The sequence below is a fragment of the Sphaerodactylus townsendi genome, linkage group LG06 (genome assembly GCF_021028975.2).
Source record: "Sphaerodactylus townsendi isolate TG3544 linkage group LG06, MPM_Stown_v2.3, whole genome shotgun sequence".
Classification (NCBI taxonomy): Eukaryota; Metazoa; Chordata; class Lepidosauria; order Squamata; family Sphaerodactylidae; genus Sphaerodactylus; species Sphaerodactylus townsendi.
The window spans coordinates 110,568,628-110,585,505 of NC_059430.1; the positions used below are offsets into that span (position 1 = coordinate 110,568,628).

The 16,878-nt window shown below is 43.4% G+C and overlaps 1 protein-coding gene across 1 annotated transcript in view; it reads right to left on the minus strand.

Moving 5' to 3' along the window:
* The window catches only part of MECR (mitochondrial trans-2-enoyl-CoA reductase), a 33,182-nt gene extending 16,754 nt beyond the window's left edge, over positions 1-16,428 (minus strand). Inside the window, exons 1-2 of the mRNA XM_048501972.1 lie at positions 16,275-16,428; positions 965-1,062 (exon numbers count right to left, since the gene is read on the minus strand). Coding sequence (XP_048357929.1) covers positions 965-1,062; positions 16,275-16,381 — 205 coding nt within the window. The 5' untranslated portion in view covers positions 16,382-16,428. The remainder of the gene's footprint in view (positions 1-964; positions 1,063-16,274) is intronic.
* Positions 16,429-16,878: the final 450 nt, after the last annotated feature.

Below are 16,878 nucleotides of genomic sequence, written 5' to 3' on the forward strand. Positions count from 1 at the left end.
ACTTATACAGATACTCAAACAAACTGCAGATTTATTTGCTGCTGCTCTGTACTTTGCAGTCAAACATCCACTGCTTTTATATCCTCATCCTGTTTGCATCATTCACACCACTTGAGTAGTATGTTTGTACAATCTGTTGCAAATATTTTTAAAAGCAGCTTCTACAGCAAATCTTAGAAAAACTTTGGTTTCCAGAGAAGCAAAGTAGTTTTGCCAGTAAAACAGGGATGGCCAGGAACAAGAGTCACTTCTTACAAATCTGGTTGTGATCTCAGCTGCAACGGTGTTCAGCTTGGGCAAAGCATTTCTACGACCACATGGAACTGTGCAGTTTCACACAGAAATTTACTAACTTTATTAGCGGTCCACATTTCTCACGAAAGACTTAAAGACAAAATACTTGGTGGAATTCGTGGCCCTAGGTGGAATCTTTGGCATTCCTCAAAGGAACTTTGGTAGCAGAACTTTGTTGGGCAAATGGGTCTTTTTGACCAAGACACTGGAAAGCAGCTGCCAGAGTAAGAATATAAGAACATAAGAACAAGCCAGCTGGATCAGACCAGAGTCCATCTAGTCCAGCACTCTGCTACTCGCAGTGGCCCACCAGGTGCCTTTGGGAGCTCCCATGCAGGATGTGAAAGCAATGGCCTTCTGCTGCTGCTGCTGCTCCTGAGCACCTGGTCTGCTAAGGCATTTGCAATTTCAGATCAAGGAGGATCAAGATTGGTAGCCATAGATCGACTTCTTTTCCATAAATCTGTCCAAGCCCTTTTTAAAGCTATCCAGGTTAGTGGCCATCACCACCTCCTGTGGCACATAATCCAAACACCAATCACACACTGTGAAAAAATGTTTCCTTTTATTAGTCCTAATTCTTCCCCCAGCATTTTCAAGTTGACAATACTAAGCTAAATGGAGTGATTATCAGACTAACTGAAAGACGATTCATATATAAATTGTTTACCTTGAATCATATTGATGTCTGATGGATTGATAGGGGCTGCAAGCATTCTTACGTGGACACCAGAAGCTCCCAGCTCACTCAAACTGATGTCTTTTAACCTGGAAGGAAAAGCACACCAAAACACCAATATTATTTTGAAGGTTCTTTCTTCTATTCCCCCCCCCCAATACAGTGTTTCTCCAATATTTAATTGTTCAGTTGCTTCTTTGAGGAGGCACCACATGGAAATGCACGAAGCTGCTTTATAGAGAATCACACCATTGATTAATCCAGTGGTTCTCAACCTTCCTAATGCTGCGACACTTTAATACAGTTCCTCATGTTGTGGTGACCCCCAACCCTAACATTTATCCATTTTACAGATGGAGAACACTGATGCAGAGAGTCTTAGGCGACCCCTGTGTAAGGGTCATTCGACCCCCAAAGGAGTCCCGACCCCCAGATTGAGAACCACTGCATTAATCAATGGTCTACTCACCTGATCTCTCTAACTGGAAATTCTGATTGGGCAGGGGCCGTGGCTGAGTGGGAGGGCATCTGCTTGGTCTGCAGAAGATCCCAGGTTCACTACCCAGCCTCTCCACTTAAAAGGTGGGGTGAAAGCCCTTGAGCTGAGCTCTGGGACAGCCACTGCTATTCTGGGTAGACAACAGGCCACTGGTCTGATTCAGTAGAAGACAGCCTTGTGTATTTTGGGATTTGGATCTGGGCCCTTTTGCATGCTGAGCAGAGGCTCTATCACAGAGCCTTTAGCTCCTCCCCTTCAGCCAGCATCCTTCTACCTCAACCTGTCATGCAGAAGAAAACAAATAGCTTATTTCTCGCATTATAGCTGCTGGCATTGACCTCCCATCTGAGAAATCACTTTCCTATATGACAAAGTGGACCTATAGGATGCCCACAGAGAAACCTAAAAAGATGCCATCTGCTGTTCTTTTGATCCCAGTACAGACATTTTGCTGCCCTTCTCCTATTCACAAAGAAGTCTGGATTCCCTGTCTTTGTTTACACCAGGGCCCCTTCCACATGGGCCAATAAACCTGATCTGGGGACGGGGGGAAATCTGGTTGTGGTGGGGAAGGGGGGGGAACTTCACACGGCTCCTGCTCCTAAAGCGAGGCTGCCCCGTGTTAAGTCCCCTGAAACGGTTTTGTTGAGAATCGTGCTATCTGCAATTCTTTCTGTAAAACCCGGGTTGCAGCCATTCATGAGCGAATGGCTGGCCGGGAAGTGCTTTCATTGGCCGCACTTCATATTGTTTTTAAAAGTCCCGCCTAGCAGCCGCGTAGCCACACAGGATCACAGGGACGTCTCGTGTCAGCATGGCTGTGGGGATCCATGCCTGCCTGCCCAGTAGCTACGGAGTGGCAGGAGGTAAGTTAAAAAAAAGAGATGTGCCTCAATGCGAAGGTGCGACAGCTGACTACAACCTGCTCTGCCTGTGCTGTATGGAAGGGGTCCAAGAGTCCTCCCTGGTAGCTGAATGTGTTCAGCCACTGTTGAAACCACTGCCTAGCCCCCTCCAAGAAACATTTTTATGAAATGCATCCACACAATGTACTACATCCCAATGAATTAGAACCATGCAATTTATTTTCCTAGTAGTTGTTTCGCAACCCCACACAATAGAGGAGGTTTCTTTTTCTTTCTTTCAGAGCTAGAGGTAAGACTGACAGGCTGAAACATCCGCAAAAGGACAAAATGGATTCTCAACACACACACACACACAATTGAAAAAGTTAGCTGGAGCCAATGAGGCATCTTCCAATGGCTTTGGAAAGTAATAATGAAAACGTCATCCCCCCCAAAGTTTATTTCGATTGTGACCCTGCTTTTCGGCACTCAAAGCAATTGACGGTAAGCCCGTAAAAATACAAATAACCTCGACAATATCATAACACTATAATGTGCTATAAAAGTGCAATAATATGGACATAAATACAGTGGGAGCGTATTAAAAAATTTAATCAGAATAATACATATTCAAAAGAAACAAACTTATATATTTAAAAGCAGCAACAGCAGGTTAAGACCACTCTACTCCTCAAGAGACTTGAGGAAAAGCTACCGGTGCTGAAGTTCTGGAAAACTGGGTTCAAATCCACAATTTGTCATGATGCTCAATGGGCAAACCTGGGTCTCTCTTCCTCCCCCTCTAACTCTACCTCACAGGGCTGTCATGAAGATCAAGAGGGAGATTATACATGCCACCCAGAGTTTCCTAGACTTCCTTGGTGGTCTTCCATCCAAATACTAAGAAGGGCTGACCCTGATTGCGTTTTAGAATGTTCTTAACCTACTTTCATTGAGACTAAAAGCAGAGGGTTTGCAACAAAACACGGAGAAAGAGAACGATACAAGATCAATTAATAAGAGAAAAGCAGGGTTGTGATTCAGCATGGAACGAAGAACTGTGTACTGTTATTTTTGTTGCCAATTAGCTCAAAGCCACAACAAAACAATAAAAACAACCAACAGCCAAAACAAGACAATCACAGTATCGAGTACACTGATCTGAGTTCCCTGGAGCAAAGAAGGGATAAAAATCTGGTGGAAAGCTGGAAATATTGGGGCCACTGTGGTGTAGTGGTTAAGAGTGGTGGATTCTTATCCGGCGAACTGGATGTATTTATTTGCTCCTACACATGAAGCCTGCTGGGTAGTCACAGTTCTCTCAGAACTTTCTCAGCTCCACCTACCTTACAAGGTGTGTGTTGTGGAGAAAGAAAGGGAAGGAATGTCTAAGCCGCTTTGAGACTCCTTACAGAAGATGAAGGCAGAGTATAAATCCCAACTCTTATCTTGTTCTTTACCATTCACATATATTCGTTCTCAATACTGGTGTGAATAGTAGTTTTAAGGGGTATAGCTTAAATTTAACAATCATCCCTTAGTGGAAATCACAGTGCCAAGATTCAGTGATGGATTTTAGTGCTTATATTGTTATTATTGATGTTGTACACCATCCTGAGCTCCTATGGGGAGAGGTGGCATATAAAATGAATAAAATAAGTAAAATGTAGGGAAGAGGAGGCGTGGCATTGCAGATGTTGCAGCAAACCACAGTAAACACAAACCGCAGCTCACAAAGCAGCCAATGATCCTTCCTTCCAATCTGGGTTTGCTGCTAGCCAGCAAATGCTGATTTTGTCGCGCTGTCTGAATGCAGAAATACAGTTTTGGATACTAATGCTTTTACTATTATCAACATGCCGCCCTGAGCCCACAAGGGGAAGCCTTCCCATAAAACAAATAAAATAAATACTTAATAATAAAAAAGGTGCCGAGGTGTCTGGTGTCTCACGTGCCCTCATCCAAAGGCTCCACGGCGCACCCTTTACTGGACATAAGCCAAGAATGTAGCTGCAAACAGCCGATCTCCCTGGAACCACATATTTTTTAACAGGAATGGGGGTATGGGAAGGATTGCGAAGACACGTGCAATGCATTTGGAGTAGGAAGTGAGAAGAGATCCTGGAAAGTACACTCAAGTTGCTCTTGTGGGTTTTTGGATCGCCTCCTAATCACCTCTTGATCAACGTGAAAACAGAGAGAATGAAACAGCCAAGAAAGGCTCCCAGCAATCCACAAGCTCTCAATTCCACAACACTACAGCAGTTTAATTCATTTTTGCCAGGTAAGGCTGGAGGGGATCGGGCTTTGAAGCATGTAATTCCAAGTTGTAAAAGAACCATTAGGAGCCCCCACCAGGTTCCGGTATGACCCAGACCCACGCCGAAGTTCTTGCACAAGCATTATCTATCACTGAGGAAACGTTAGCATCGCTAGCGTTGTTTAATTTCTTCATAAAGAGGCAAGCCGCTCGCAGCTGGAGCTGTTCTAATTAAATTGTCCTCGGAAGGAGGGCTGTTTCAGTGCAACGATGCCAGCCTAGGCGTGATTACTCCCGTATTTAAAATTTTTAGGAACCTGATGGAAACCAACCGATCATAGTCACGACGGCTCCTCTGCATACATAATTTCTGTCTTCTTTTTTTTTTAGGGGAGAGAGTTTGTTGATAAAAGCGGAGTACATGTATCTACGCCCTCATCCCCAGTCACATCCGGCATCTGTTCAGTGTTTGGAGGGGGTTTATTGCTTAGCTCAGCTTGAAATAACAGCTCATCTGCTCATGCTTAATTGGAACAGAGTTATGTGTCACCCATGTGGCTCAGGTAGCTACATTCTGTCCCCAGTCTCGTATGAGGACATCACAGCACTAAATATTTACCTGCATGCTAATAGACTGGTCTGTGCTGTCCCTCTGCTGGTCCCAAATCAACAAAAACAGATCTACACAACCTCTTTCTGGGCATTACTAAGGAAGAATCCAGGGCCGCCCTGCTCTATCTAGTACATTCTCCTCCTGCCTTTCTGGTGCAAAGGTCAAGGTGATGCACATGGTTCTCATGTCAAGGAGCTAAGCTGAGGGGCTCTGTCCGAAGACCAGACCATGAGCTTCATGGCAGAATGGGGATTTGAGCACAGGTCTTGTACACACTAGTCTGACTCCCTAGCTACTGCACCACCCTGTAAAGCACAGGAGTCAAATTCGCAGCCCTCCAGATGTTATGAACTACAATTCCCATCATCCCCTGTCAGCATGATGCTGGTAGGGGATGATGGGAACTGTAGTCCATAACATCTGGAGGGCCGCGAGTTTGACACCTATGCTGTAAAGCATTACGCTGGTCATCTCTTGACAACTTCTCCTGTTGTCACACTGCACCGTAAACAGGCATGATGTTTTTTTACAGATGACAAGAAAACAGGACCTGGCTCCAACAACATGACAGCCGAAAACTTGACACAAGCAAAACAAAAGGAAATTAAGATAGGGCTCGATGATGGAGGGAAGGCCTCATGGAAAAAGTTGGGCTTTGAGAAAAGGCTTGAAGGAGGTTTTTAAAAAATGTATTTAGAAAATCTGCATGTTATCTTGTCAGTGTCCTGATCAAAGCGGCTTAGAATAATTGTTATGTTTAGGGGTACAGACCCCATAGGGCAGGGGTCCCAACCCTTGAGCATGAGGCCACCACAGAAATTTTGACACAGTGTAGTGTGTGCAATGACAAAATGGTGACCACAGGAGGCATGCCAACCTCAGAATGTCAGGGGGCGAGGGAACACAACTCCAATAGTAACTCTTCAGCGTTTCAGGCAGAAACTTGATTTAGTAGGATGCCTTTTAAAATGAACATTGTTTTATAGCGCTTTCTTGCATAAACACACCGCTCATCTTCTGTCACTCAGTGAAAATCCTTATGCTGTCGGGAAGCTGCTCCCAAAAGATCATTTAAAAAGCTGTTCAGCCAATGAGAAACTCTTCTGGACAAAAGCCCCATCTGAAGAGCACTTTGCGGGTGCCAGGAAAACGTGTTGGCGGGAGTCATGGTACCCACAGGCACCGTGTTGGGGATGGCTGCCGAAGGGGTTGTTCATTCACTCTAACAATTCTGCAATGCTAGTTTTCAGAATCCCACAAAGATTCACTCTGTGGTACAAGGCAGTGGCCTGGCAGAGCTGTAAGCATTTTCAAAACCTGCAAAACCCAAATCTGGTCAGTATAAACGTCTTCCCCAATGCGCCAGTAATACGGTACATGCTTAAAATCAAGGGAAATGCCTCCTATCCATTCTGCAGTACTTTACGGCAGCTGCAAGTAAGAATAAAAGCCAGGCTGCACCACCTGCTCCACTTGCCTAAACAGCAGCTGCTGCTAGCCTCATTCTCTGTTTCCACTGCACAATGCTAGCAGCAGCTGCTCTTTCTCCCTCAGAGATACAGGCTCTGTCTGGGAGAGGAAGAGAACAGTGCACACCACTTTTAAAGCATAAACTGAACTCCAGAACAGAGGCTGTACACAAAAGAAAAACAAGTTCTGTTTCGCTAGATATGAGGAGGATAGCAACAGGTTCTGTGTTGTCCTAGCGCCGTCTTACGTTGGTGCGACAGCACTATGGTAGCTGCACTCCTGACTCTTCAATCCCCAATTACTGTTTCCTGTCAAGTCACCAACTTTATTCACTGAAAGGCAAGTGGCTAATTATAAGCCCTTCTGACGAGATACAGGATGAGTCATCCTGGTTGCTAATGGAGCATCCGGCAACATTAAAACCCAGAACAGAAGAAAATTCAACCCAAGCTCCTGATCTCAAAACTTCTGCGCAGACCAGATTTTTTTTTAGTTAATTTACAACTCCCTTGAAAAATTGATGTTTTAATGGAAACACTGACAGACCATTAATTACAGCATTGCTAGCAAAGTACGGCAGGGACCTAATCACCCAAATTTGCTCAAATTTATTATGCCATTCGGCTGAATAATGGCCACAAGCTGCAACTGATCAAGTAAATTGCATAAGAAATCCACTGCTTAATCTAGACCATGCGAGGCAGGGAGTTTTATGGCCAATGTCATATTAGATTTGGTTGCGGGACAGGAATTAAATATCCCAGTGGCACTTTCCAGAAGTAGCACTGAGGAGGGGCAGGCAGGGGAGAATATAGAAAAGACTCATCTCTGCCAAAAGTGCAAGAATACAGTCAACCTACCTGCTTTCCCATCTGTCACCAATCTCCATTGCTTCTTGCCACAACCTCTGCTTGTCCCCATTTCTCCTTTCCTACTGCCACTAGTTCCACGCTGCTCACTAACCCTGTCTCTAAACTTTCCCAAATAAGATGTGACAAACACTTTGGATATTGTGCTGTACCACCTGGGCTTCCCCTCAGGGGTGAGATTCAAATAATTTAACAACCGGTTCCAGTGGTGGGATTCAAATCATTTAACAACTGGTTGTTTACAAGCAACATTTTAACAACCGGCTCTGCCGAAGTGGTGCAAACCTGCTGAATCCCACCTCTGCTTCCCCTGTTGCGCCACATGTCAACACTAAGAATTTGCATTAAAATAGGCTCACCTGTAATGCATCTATCACAACATTCAGGTAAAGCGTGTTATGATTATATATTCATAAATATGAAACTCAAACAATACGCACCACTGTGGTTCCAGTGACAAAACTGATTGGATCCTGGAATGCAATTTCAAATACACGCTCAGTGTTATCCAATAACAAAGAATAGAGTGATAACAAAAAAACCCACACAGAGCTAGTTGGTTTTTCAGATAAAATCAGACCTCGAATACAGACTTCAAAGGCTTGTGGTTATGTCAGATGAATATTCTTGTAAAAAGTCCCATAACATAATTGTTTCAAGCAAAATTTCAAGCTGGATGGCGAACTGTAAAGCGTTCCTCAAACCAATCGCACAAGTTGTCCCTCATACACATGTCAAAGCAGGAAGAAATGCGGCAAGGGGCCCAGAGGAAGAATGCACACAGATCAATCAAATCACTCATAAAATCTAGTTCTATTTCAAGTGATAGCTACAACACATCCCTCCCGCCTTTGCGGAATGGCCTGCCTCAGGAAGCCCAGTTTCCTGACATTCCACCAATTATGTAGAATAGAATTGTTGGGAACACCCACCAACCACAAATCTGGTGCCTGCTGGGTGTTTCTGAGAAGTGGACAGGGCCAGATAGGGCTTTTGTCCAGCAAGACTTCTGATTGGCTTGTAGATTTTTTTTAAAAAAATGCTGCTTTGGCAGCAGCTGCCATCACAATGCTCTACACCATTGGTTCTCAACCTTCCTAATGCCGCGACCCTTTAATACAGTTCCTCATGTTGTGGTGACCCCCAACCCTAACATCTATCCATTTTACAGATGGAGAACACTGATGCAGAGAGTCTTAGGCGACCCCTGTGAAAGGGTTGTTCAACCCCCAAAGGAGTCGTGACCCCCAGGTTGAGAACCTCCCCCTGTACGCAGAGCCTAGGGCTAAGTTTCTGAATAGTTTCATATCCCTGTCCCAGGTATATTATGAGTCAGACAAATTATACCTTCTCCTTGTGGATTTGGATCCCTATATATCCTATAGGGTTGGCCTATTCGCCTTGGCAGCTACAAAGATTCGCTCCAACAACGTAATAAAGTAAATGATCAAACCTAAATTGGTATAAGTTAGGTGGGAATACAATCTAGACATACTGTAGGGGGGAAAGTGAAAGACTTAGTGTTCACATGATGGATTTTTAGTGAATTTTTTTTTTCTTACCTGTTGGAATAACAAGTTGGCTCAGAAGTTTTAATGTAATAATATTGTAATATTGTAATGGCCTATGGCTTTCAATAAAATTGATTGATTGATTGATATAGGTAATATACAATGCTTAAAATATAAAATAAATTTCTCTATATATACAGTCTTGCGGACAGGTTGAGAACCACTGATCTACAATCTATTACTGAAGTTAAGCTGTGGAAACTGTTTTATGGCTGGCTCCATCTTCTGAGACAGATATTTTGCTGCTGCATCCATCATGCCTTGTCAGAATTCCAAATGGGCCCGGGGGCTCAAAAAGTATGAGGTCCCTTGGGCTATAGTATAACAGAATGGTTCAGCAAGATCCTTTTATAAAGGGAACAGGAGTATAGACTTTGCCACTATGTGCTATACTACCTATTTACTGTACTATTGTTCTGCTGCTGCATTGTTTTCTCCTTTTGTAATTCTATTCTCTGCAGTGGTTGACAGATCACATTTGATCTTTTTTTGAACTGTTTCTCATTTTTGTAATCCCAGTCCTATTACATTCCTTATTAGATCTCTCCTGTTGTTTGACTGCATTGCTTTACACTGTGCTATCAGGCTTGTATATTACTAAGATGGACTATGAGTAAATAAATAGAATTCCAATAGCCATCCATAGAGAAAGATACTATGAGTAAATAAATATAATTCTAATAGCCATCCACTGGATAGAACAATCTTCATTAGATATATTAACCAACAGTTACAGTGTCAGATGAAGAAAGGGGCAGTGTGGGTTCAAATCCACCTTCTGCCACAAAGCTCACTAGGTGAATCTTCTGTCTGCCATATATTTTCAGTGTAATTTCACAGGGTGTTCGTGGGACAAAACCAAGGATGGTATAATAATCACCTATGCATATCTAAGCTCTTGGCAAAAATGACTGTTAGGGATGTGAAGACCCAGAAAAAAATCCTGGAAAATTTCACAACAAAACCCCCTAAGCCATTTTGGAGAACACTGGAAAATCAACTTTAAAATATTTTCTCTTTTGGAATGAAAAGTAGGTCAAGTCAAAGTTCTTCTTCTCAAAATGCTTCTAAGAAACATGTAGTATGCAGATATTTATGAGAATACAGTGGATACATAACACAAAATTTCAAGTGTAGGGATTGTTTAAATATGATTAATTTTGTGTAATGGCATACTGTATGTGATAATATACTGTTGAAATAAGTATTTTTCTGCTACTAATTTTGTACTCCAAACCCGATAGTAGTCCTCAATGATGTGATCACATAGAGACCATTAGCTCCGCATAACATACTTTCTTTTGTTTACTGTAAAATGTATGGATTCTTTTGTCAGCTTATATTTTTCCCACTTCACAGATAGCAAAAACTAAGGTACATACATATCAGTCCTTTTAATCTTGGACTCTAGACCCTTTTGAAAAGGCATTCTAGCAACATTCAAACTCAAACTTAGTAACCAAATTACCAAAGCAAGATAAAACTCATTCTATAACCCCAAACCTGAAATTTACAAAGCAGGCAGTTAACTAAAGACAAACTAAATTAAAAGCATGAAAACATGAAGCTGCCTTATCCCAAGTCATATCATGGATTTCCCAACGTCAGTATTGTCTACTCAGGCTGGCAGCTGTTCTCCAGGGTATCAGATCTTTCTCTTCACATGATCCTTTTTTTTACTGAGGATGTTGGGGATTGAACTCAGGAACCTCGGTATGCAAAGCAGAAACTCTCCCACTGAGCCATGCTGCTTTCTTTTAGCTAGACCTAGAAGGTCTATCTCAGAAACAACATTAAGGAACAAACAATGAAATGCAACCCTTGATCTGAATTAAGAATGAGAGTCTGCGTTCAGGATTTGAGTTGAATCCGAGGCTGACATTTAGGATTGCAGATTTATTCAATTAATATTGCCTTCCCAGCACCAGGCCTATTTTGGGCTTTTAAAATCAGGAACATACATTCTAGTCTAAGGTAACAAAGTAAAAATCCTACCCTATATAATTGGGTAGCATGCAGAGTTGTGAAAAAGGAACCTCAGCCAAAGGATGAGCAGGACTGTCTGTAAACCCATTGGTGGAGGGTTCACCAGTCAATCCTGCCTTCCCCCTGAACCAAGAGCAAGCTGGCTGCAGCAACTGTGGGGCAATGGTGACAAGCCGCCCTCTATGCCAGCCTGGAAAAAGCCCCGCCCTTTTACCACCCTGCCCTCTCCCAGATAACTGCCCTACCGCTTTCCCCCTCTCCCACACCACACGTACAAAAGCCCTACCACCTCATCCCCCCGCCTGCTCCCAGCCCCTAGAGAAACCCTGCTCTGGTGGGGCAAATGCAGGAAATAGCCCTCACTGCCAGCTGTGCAATGGCCCTACTGCTCCCCCATCCCCTCCCAATCCACAGACCAAGCCAGCCCCACCACTCTCCCCTGGTCCTGGCTTCCGCCTCATCATCCTCTCCAACAGCCACACAACAATCCTCTCACTTCCCTCTCCTCTCCCAACCCTCATACCAAGTCAGCCCTGGCACCTGTCCCCCCCCCCCATTCCCCTTCCAACCCAAACAAAAAGGGGGACCCACTTGAGTGATGGAAAGAGGCGCCCTCTGGTAAGTCTGGCTTGGGCAGATGCTGGTGTGGGGGTGGACTCCTGGGGGAGAGAAGGGAGGGGATGGCAGATCCCTGTCTGTCCCTCCGTCCTCTTTCTAGAGCCTATTTGATTTAATATTAAAATGGGCTTTGGTGCTAGTTAATAAATAAATCGTATTTCTTCATCTATGCTCAAAGGATTTTCGACACTGGGTTTTTAATCTTGACTAAAAAGTTATGCACGAAGACACTCCTTCAAAGTGAGGGGGAAAAAAACCCCTGTCACCCCTACTGGATGTTTTCACTGACGAGACCGTCTTAATGTCAGGTCTACTTAATACAGCATTATCTGTCTGAGTCGTTGGAAGATTTCAGTAGTCAGCTAAATCTTTCTCACAAAGGCAAAAGACAAAATAAAACCTGAACTTACAATAATCACCGAGCGTACGTAGGCTGGAAAGTTTGAGCTTCCTATAGCAAATCAGAAAGTGTCAGTTTCTCAGAGGTAAGCAACAGAATATGTCTGTTGCCTGTTTCCAAAAGAACAACACTCTCCAGTCATCATTTCTGCATTCTGACATCTTTTCAACAAGAACTTGAGGTAAGAAGAACGCACAAAATTAACTTCTCAGTCGAGCTACAGGAAGCCGTTCCAATTCTTTCACTATGCACCGTGTTCTACTGAGATAATCATTAAAGTTGATGGCCGGTAACAGAGAACAATTTCTCCCAGCTGCCTGGGATTTGACATCTTTAGTTTGCTGCTAAGAGAACAGAATGAGAAATGAGGAAAGCTGCAATGTGGAAGCTGGAAGTTGGAACAATTTCCACACATTCTTCTGCATCATATGGAACAAAGAATCTGAATATATTTTTTTGCTTCCCCAGGAACACACAGAGAAATCCACCTGAAAAACAAAAGCTACAGGCTACTGCTCCCAGGGGTATTTATACTTGTCAAATTAGGCAGAACTAATGTTTAACTTCTTTTACATTTCTTACTCTGCAGTTGATAAGGGTTGATACCAGGAAAATGTCTTTCAATCTGTTTTATTTTCTGGCTAAATTCTGCCCACAGATTGTTTTATGTGTTATGTGTTATGTTACTCTGCTGCTCTGACTTGGGAAGGAGGCAGAGAAGAAATGAGTGCATACATATGTGCTAGTAAATGTAGCAAGATCCCTCCCACAGGATCAACATGTTTAATTCAATTAACATAATTCCTGTTTACAATATCCTTATTCTGTTCCAGACTCCACTTCAGAAAGACAAGCTCAAAAATCTTTGTCAAAGAAGAATTTTGTCACAGAAGAATGCAGGCTGCAGTCCTAAGTACATTAACAAGGGAGTACATCCAACTGAATACAATGGGACTTATTTCTGAGTATACACGCTTGCCCTGACCTGAATGCCCCACTCTCATCAGATCTTGGAAGGTGAGCAGGGTTGACCTTGGTTAGTACTTGGATGGAAGATCACCAAGAAAGTCCAGGGTTGCTACAGGGAAGCTAATCAGGGGCCCATTATGCATAGAATGCTTACTTTGGGGCTCTTGACTGTGCAGTGGGCTTGCAGTAGGGTCTCCAAGCAAGGAGGCACTCACTCCTTGCCCCAAAGCTTTTCTGCTGAGAACACTCCTGGGCCTACTTTTCCTTATTCTCTTAACTCTACCTCTCAAGTCATTCTTAAAGGCACAGATCTCATCACACCCAGTTGTCCCAAGATTGCTGGCTTAATAAAAGCTCGTTAATTACTATTATATCGATATAGGAGCCCTTTCCAAAAATAATCCCCCCCTCCTAAATGAAAGAGGCAGGGGAAATTTGCTGGACCAAATGCTGCTGAAGAAGGGGACACAATTCCTGCCACTGCTGCAGGAGAAGAGAGAGGCTTGTTATTTCCAAGCACTCTGTTGTTATTATATTGAGATAATGATATTTCAATATGGAAATTTAGAGGTTGGTGTGTTTTGGCTAAGACCATGTGGTTGAGTTTCTTTTCTTTGACTTCCACTTGCTGGTTACTGAAAGATGCCAGCAGGAAAATAGGAAGCAGGAAGGAGCCAACAACATGAAAAGGGGGGTGACAGGGAGGCATGGACAGCAGTGTGAGGGAGTGGGAAGGGTGAAGCTAGGTAGGCTGGCTGTTGATGGAGGGAAGATGTCCCTGGCAAAGCTGCTATAACTGGCAAAACTGCCCTGCTCCGGCAACACAGCAAATTAAACTCATGCTCTCACTTGCCATGGAAAGTGAAAGCAGGGCTTGAGGAAATACATCCCCACAAGAAATCTTGCTTGACGGACATTTGCCCCCATCAAGCAGCAGGCACCTTGCGCATGATCGGCCAGGGTCAGCTTTGTTTGAGACTTGTTTGGGAGACCACAAGGGAAGTCTAGAATTGTTATATAAAGGCAGGCAAAGCTAACCACTTCAATACATAATTTGCCTTGAAAAATGTATGGAGTGTGCTGCCAGCAAGGAGTTACCATCAGTTGGATGTGACTTGACAACACTTTTCACACGATACATGCACTGTCAAAGCCTCACTTCCAGCATTCTGAATGTTAGCCAAGGCAGTCAAGATTCACTGTGTGCATTTTATTCTGTAGCATCAATAGTTATTTAGAATGGTAAATATTTTAATGTGAACATAAAACAAAAGTACAACAGCCCAAAAGTGTTATGGCCTCTTAGACGTTCCTCAGGATTGTGATAAAGCTCAGTAAGTGCTAGGTGGAGAAAACTGGCACACCAGTGCCAAGATTCAAGATCAAATTGCCAAACTAGAACTTTATACTAGGATTTAACATATCACCCTACAGAGCCACTATTTGCAAAAAATGTTAGGTCTCTGAGAACTCTGTAAGGGAAAAATATACAAACATAGTCCAAGGCACATAAGTCAATTCCAGTTCAGAGTAAAATAAAATGACAGTTCACATTCTCAACTATAGTATATTGATGCTAACTCTCACTAGCAACCATGGGGGGAAAGACAAGATTTGACTGGCCATACAGTGATTTTTTAAAAAAATGTATAACAATCATGTTGGATAGGTTGCCATTTCCAAAGAAAAATAAAGCCCTTAACAACTGCACACTAAAGAGAAAAAAACCTATCATCACTGAAGAAATGTTCTGCAATAAAACCACACCTGTATCTCCACCAACTTCCTCTCTCCTTCACCTGCTTCTTCAGTAGAGTATTTGTGTCCTGAGAAATGGAGAAAGCATCCATCTCCTGCCCCAATTGCCCCCCCCCCGCACTTGCAAAAATTATCTCCCAACTTCCACAGCTGGAATCTGTATTTCTTTTAAACTATTTCATTATGATCCTCTGCTTCCACATTATTCTTCCCCTCTTCCTGTGTTACCCTGATGATCATTAGGAAATAAGCACCTGGCCCATCACTGAACAGAAATATGTCGTTTAATAAGCCTTCGTGGGTCCAAATTAAATGTCTGCAGCAACTTTTCCTTTGGTCTAAAAATCTACCATTCATCAGAGGGCTGCTGCCTGCACTATTTGGCCAAAGACAGCTTTCAAAGTTTATGGATGCCACTGGTGGACAACAAACTACAAAAATTGAGCTTTTCTTTTGAAACCCTCTCTCTGCATGCAACTAAATTAAATCTAGTGTTCTATGGTTCGATAAATGAAGCACATGCTGCAGAGCACAAAAAGTATACTCCCTATATTATTTGGGCCTCCCAATTCTGAAAATTCTACCTGCATATTGTAAGCTCCCAATGGTTCACAAATACAGAATATTATTTCTAAGGCTAAACTAAATGCTATGCAACTAGGAGAACTAATAGGTAGACTTCAAGGGATTCTTTCTCTAAGTAATTTTGAGACTGCAAATAAAGTGGGACCTAGATACCACATGGCATTTGTTTATTCTGTAAAAAATATGATGCAGTCCTAGAAAAATACATATTAAATACATCCAATGCCTGCATCTCATTCTTCTCAGCTGTAGAGAACCTCCCGTACAAGTGCACTCTGTCCCATGGACAGGTGGGTAAAAAGTAACTGAGAACCCAGGACACTTACTGCTGGAAGGCAGACACTCCTAGTTCACTTTCCTACCCCTCACCATAGGGGGAAGGAGATAAGAAAAAGAATGCATGTGTGGAAACATGTGTCATTTTTTTCCAATCTCCTTTCCAACTAGACTTTCTTCCAAAAACAGAAGAGCTCAGCTGAATCAAACCATACATCTATTTCGTTCAGCATCCTGTACCTTGCAGTGACCAGACAGATACCGAAGACTGTAGGCAAAAAACAAAACTACATCCTACCCACCAACGCTTGCCCCCTCGCCGATATTCAGAGGTATACTGCCTCTACACATGGAAGATCCATCTAGCTTTCATATCTAATAATAACTGTTGGTGAACTTTCTCTCCTAATCCATTAATTCGGTCCAAAACCTGTGCCTCCGACCCACCCCCCGACGCTTGCACTCTCCACGTCTGCCAGGCAGCCATTCAACAGATACAGCCCCACCCCGTGGAAGAGTCACCGGTGACCTTCCGGCCGTTCCAGTCGCCCAAGACAAAGAAAAGTCTTCCCGTTCCCTTACTGTAGGACCTGAGCGGGCTCCCCATGTTTCTCGTACACCAGCCCTCGAGGCCGGGCCTGGACAGTCGCCGACATAGCGCGAAAAACAGAGCCCACCGAAAACCGCATGGCCACTATTATTAACCGCGCGCAAAAACAACGTCAGCGCCACTCTCTGTAGGCCACGGCAATGTACGTCATAAAGACGGCTGGCATCAACTATACGAGTAGCTCCGCCCCTTTATTGCGAGGTTGGAATGAAAGTGTGGCGCGTGAGCTGTCGAGCTGCATGTGGTTGCAGGGAGATTCAGATGGGGACTTTTAAACAGGAGTCTAGTGCTATGTTTCAAGCTAACGAGGTTTATTCCGGGATAAGCTCAGCCTACTTCAGTTAGGGATTTTAAAAAGCATTATTCCTTAAGATGCTGTTTTCAAAAATGTATGAGTATTTTATTTAAAAAAACACATTACAGGGGGTATTGTCAAAGGCTTTCACGGCCGGAATCACTGGGATGCTGTGTGGTTGCCGGGCTGTATGGCCGTGTTCTAGCAGCATTCTTTCCTGACGTTTTGCCTGCATCTGTGGCTGGCATCAGATCCTTTGAAGATGCCAGCCACAGATGCAG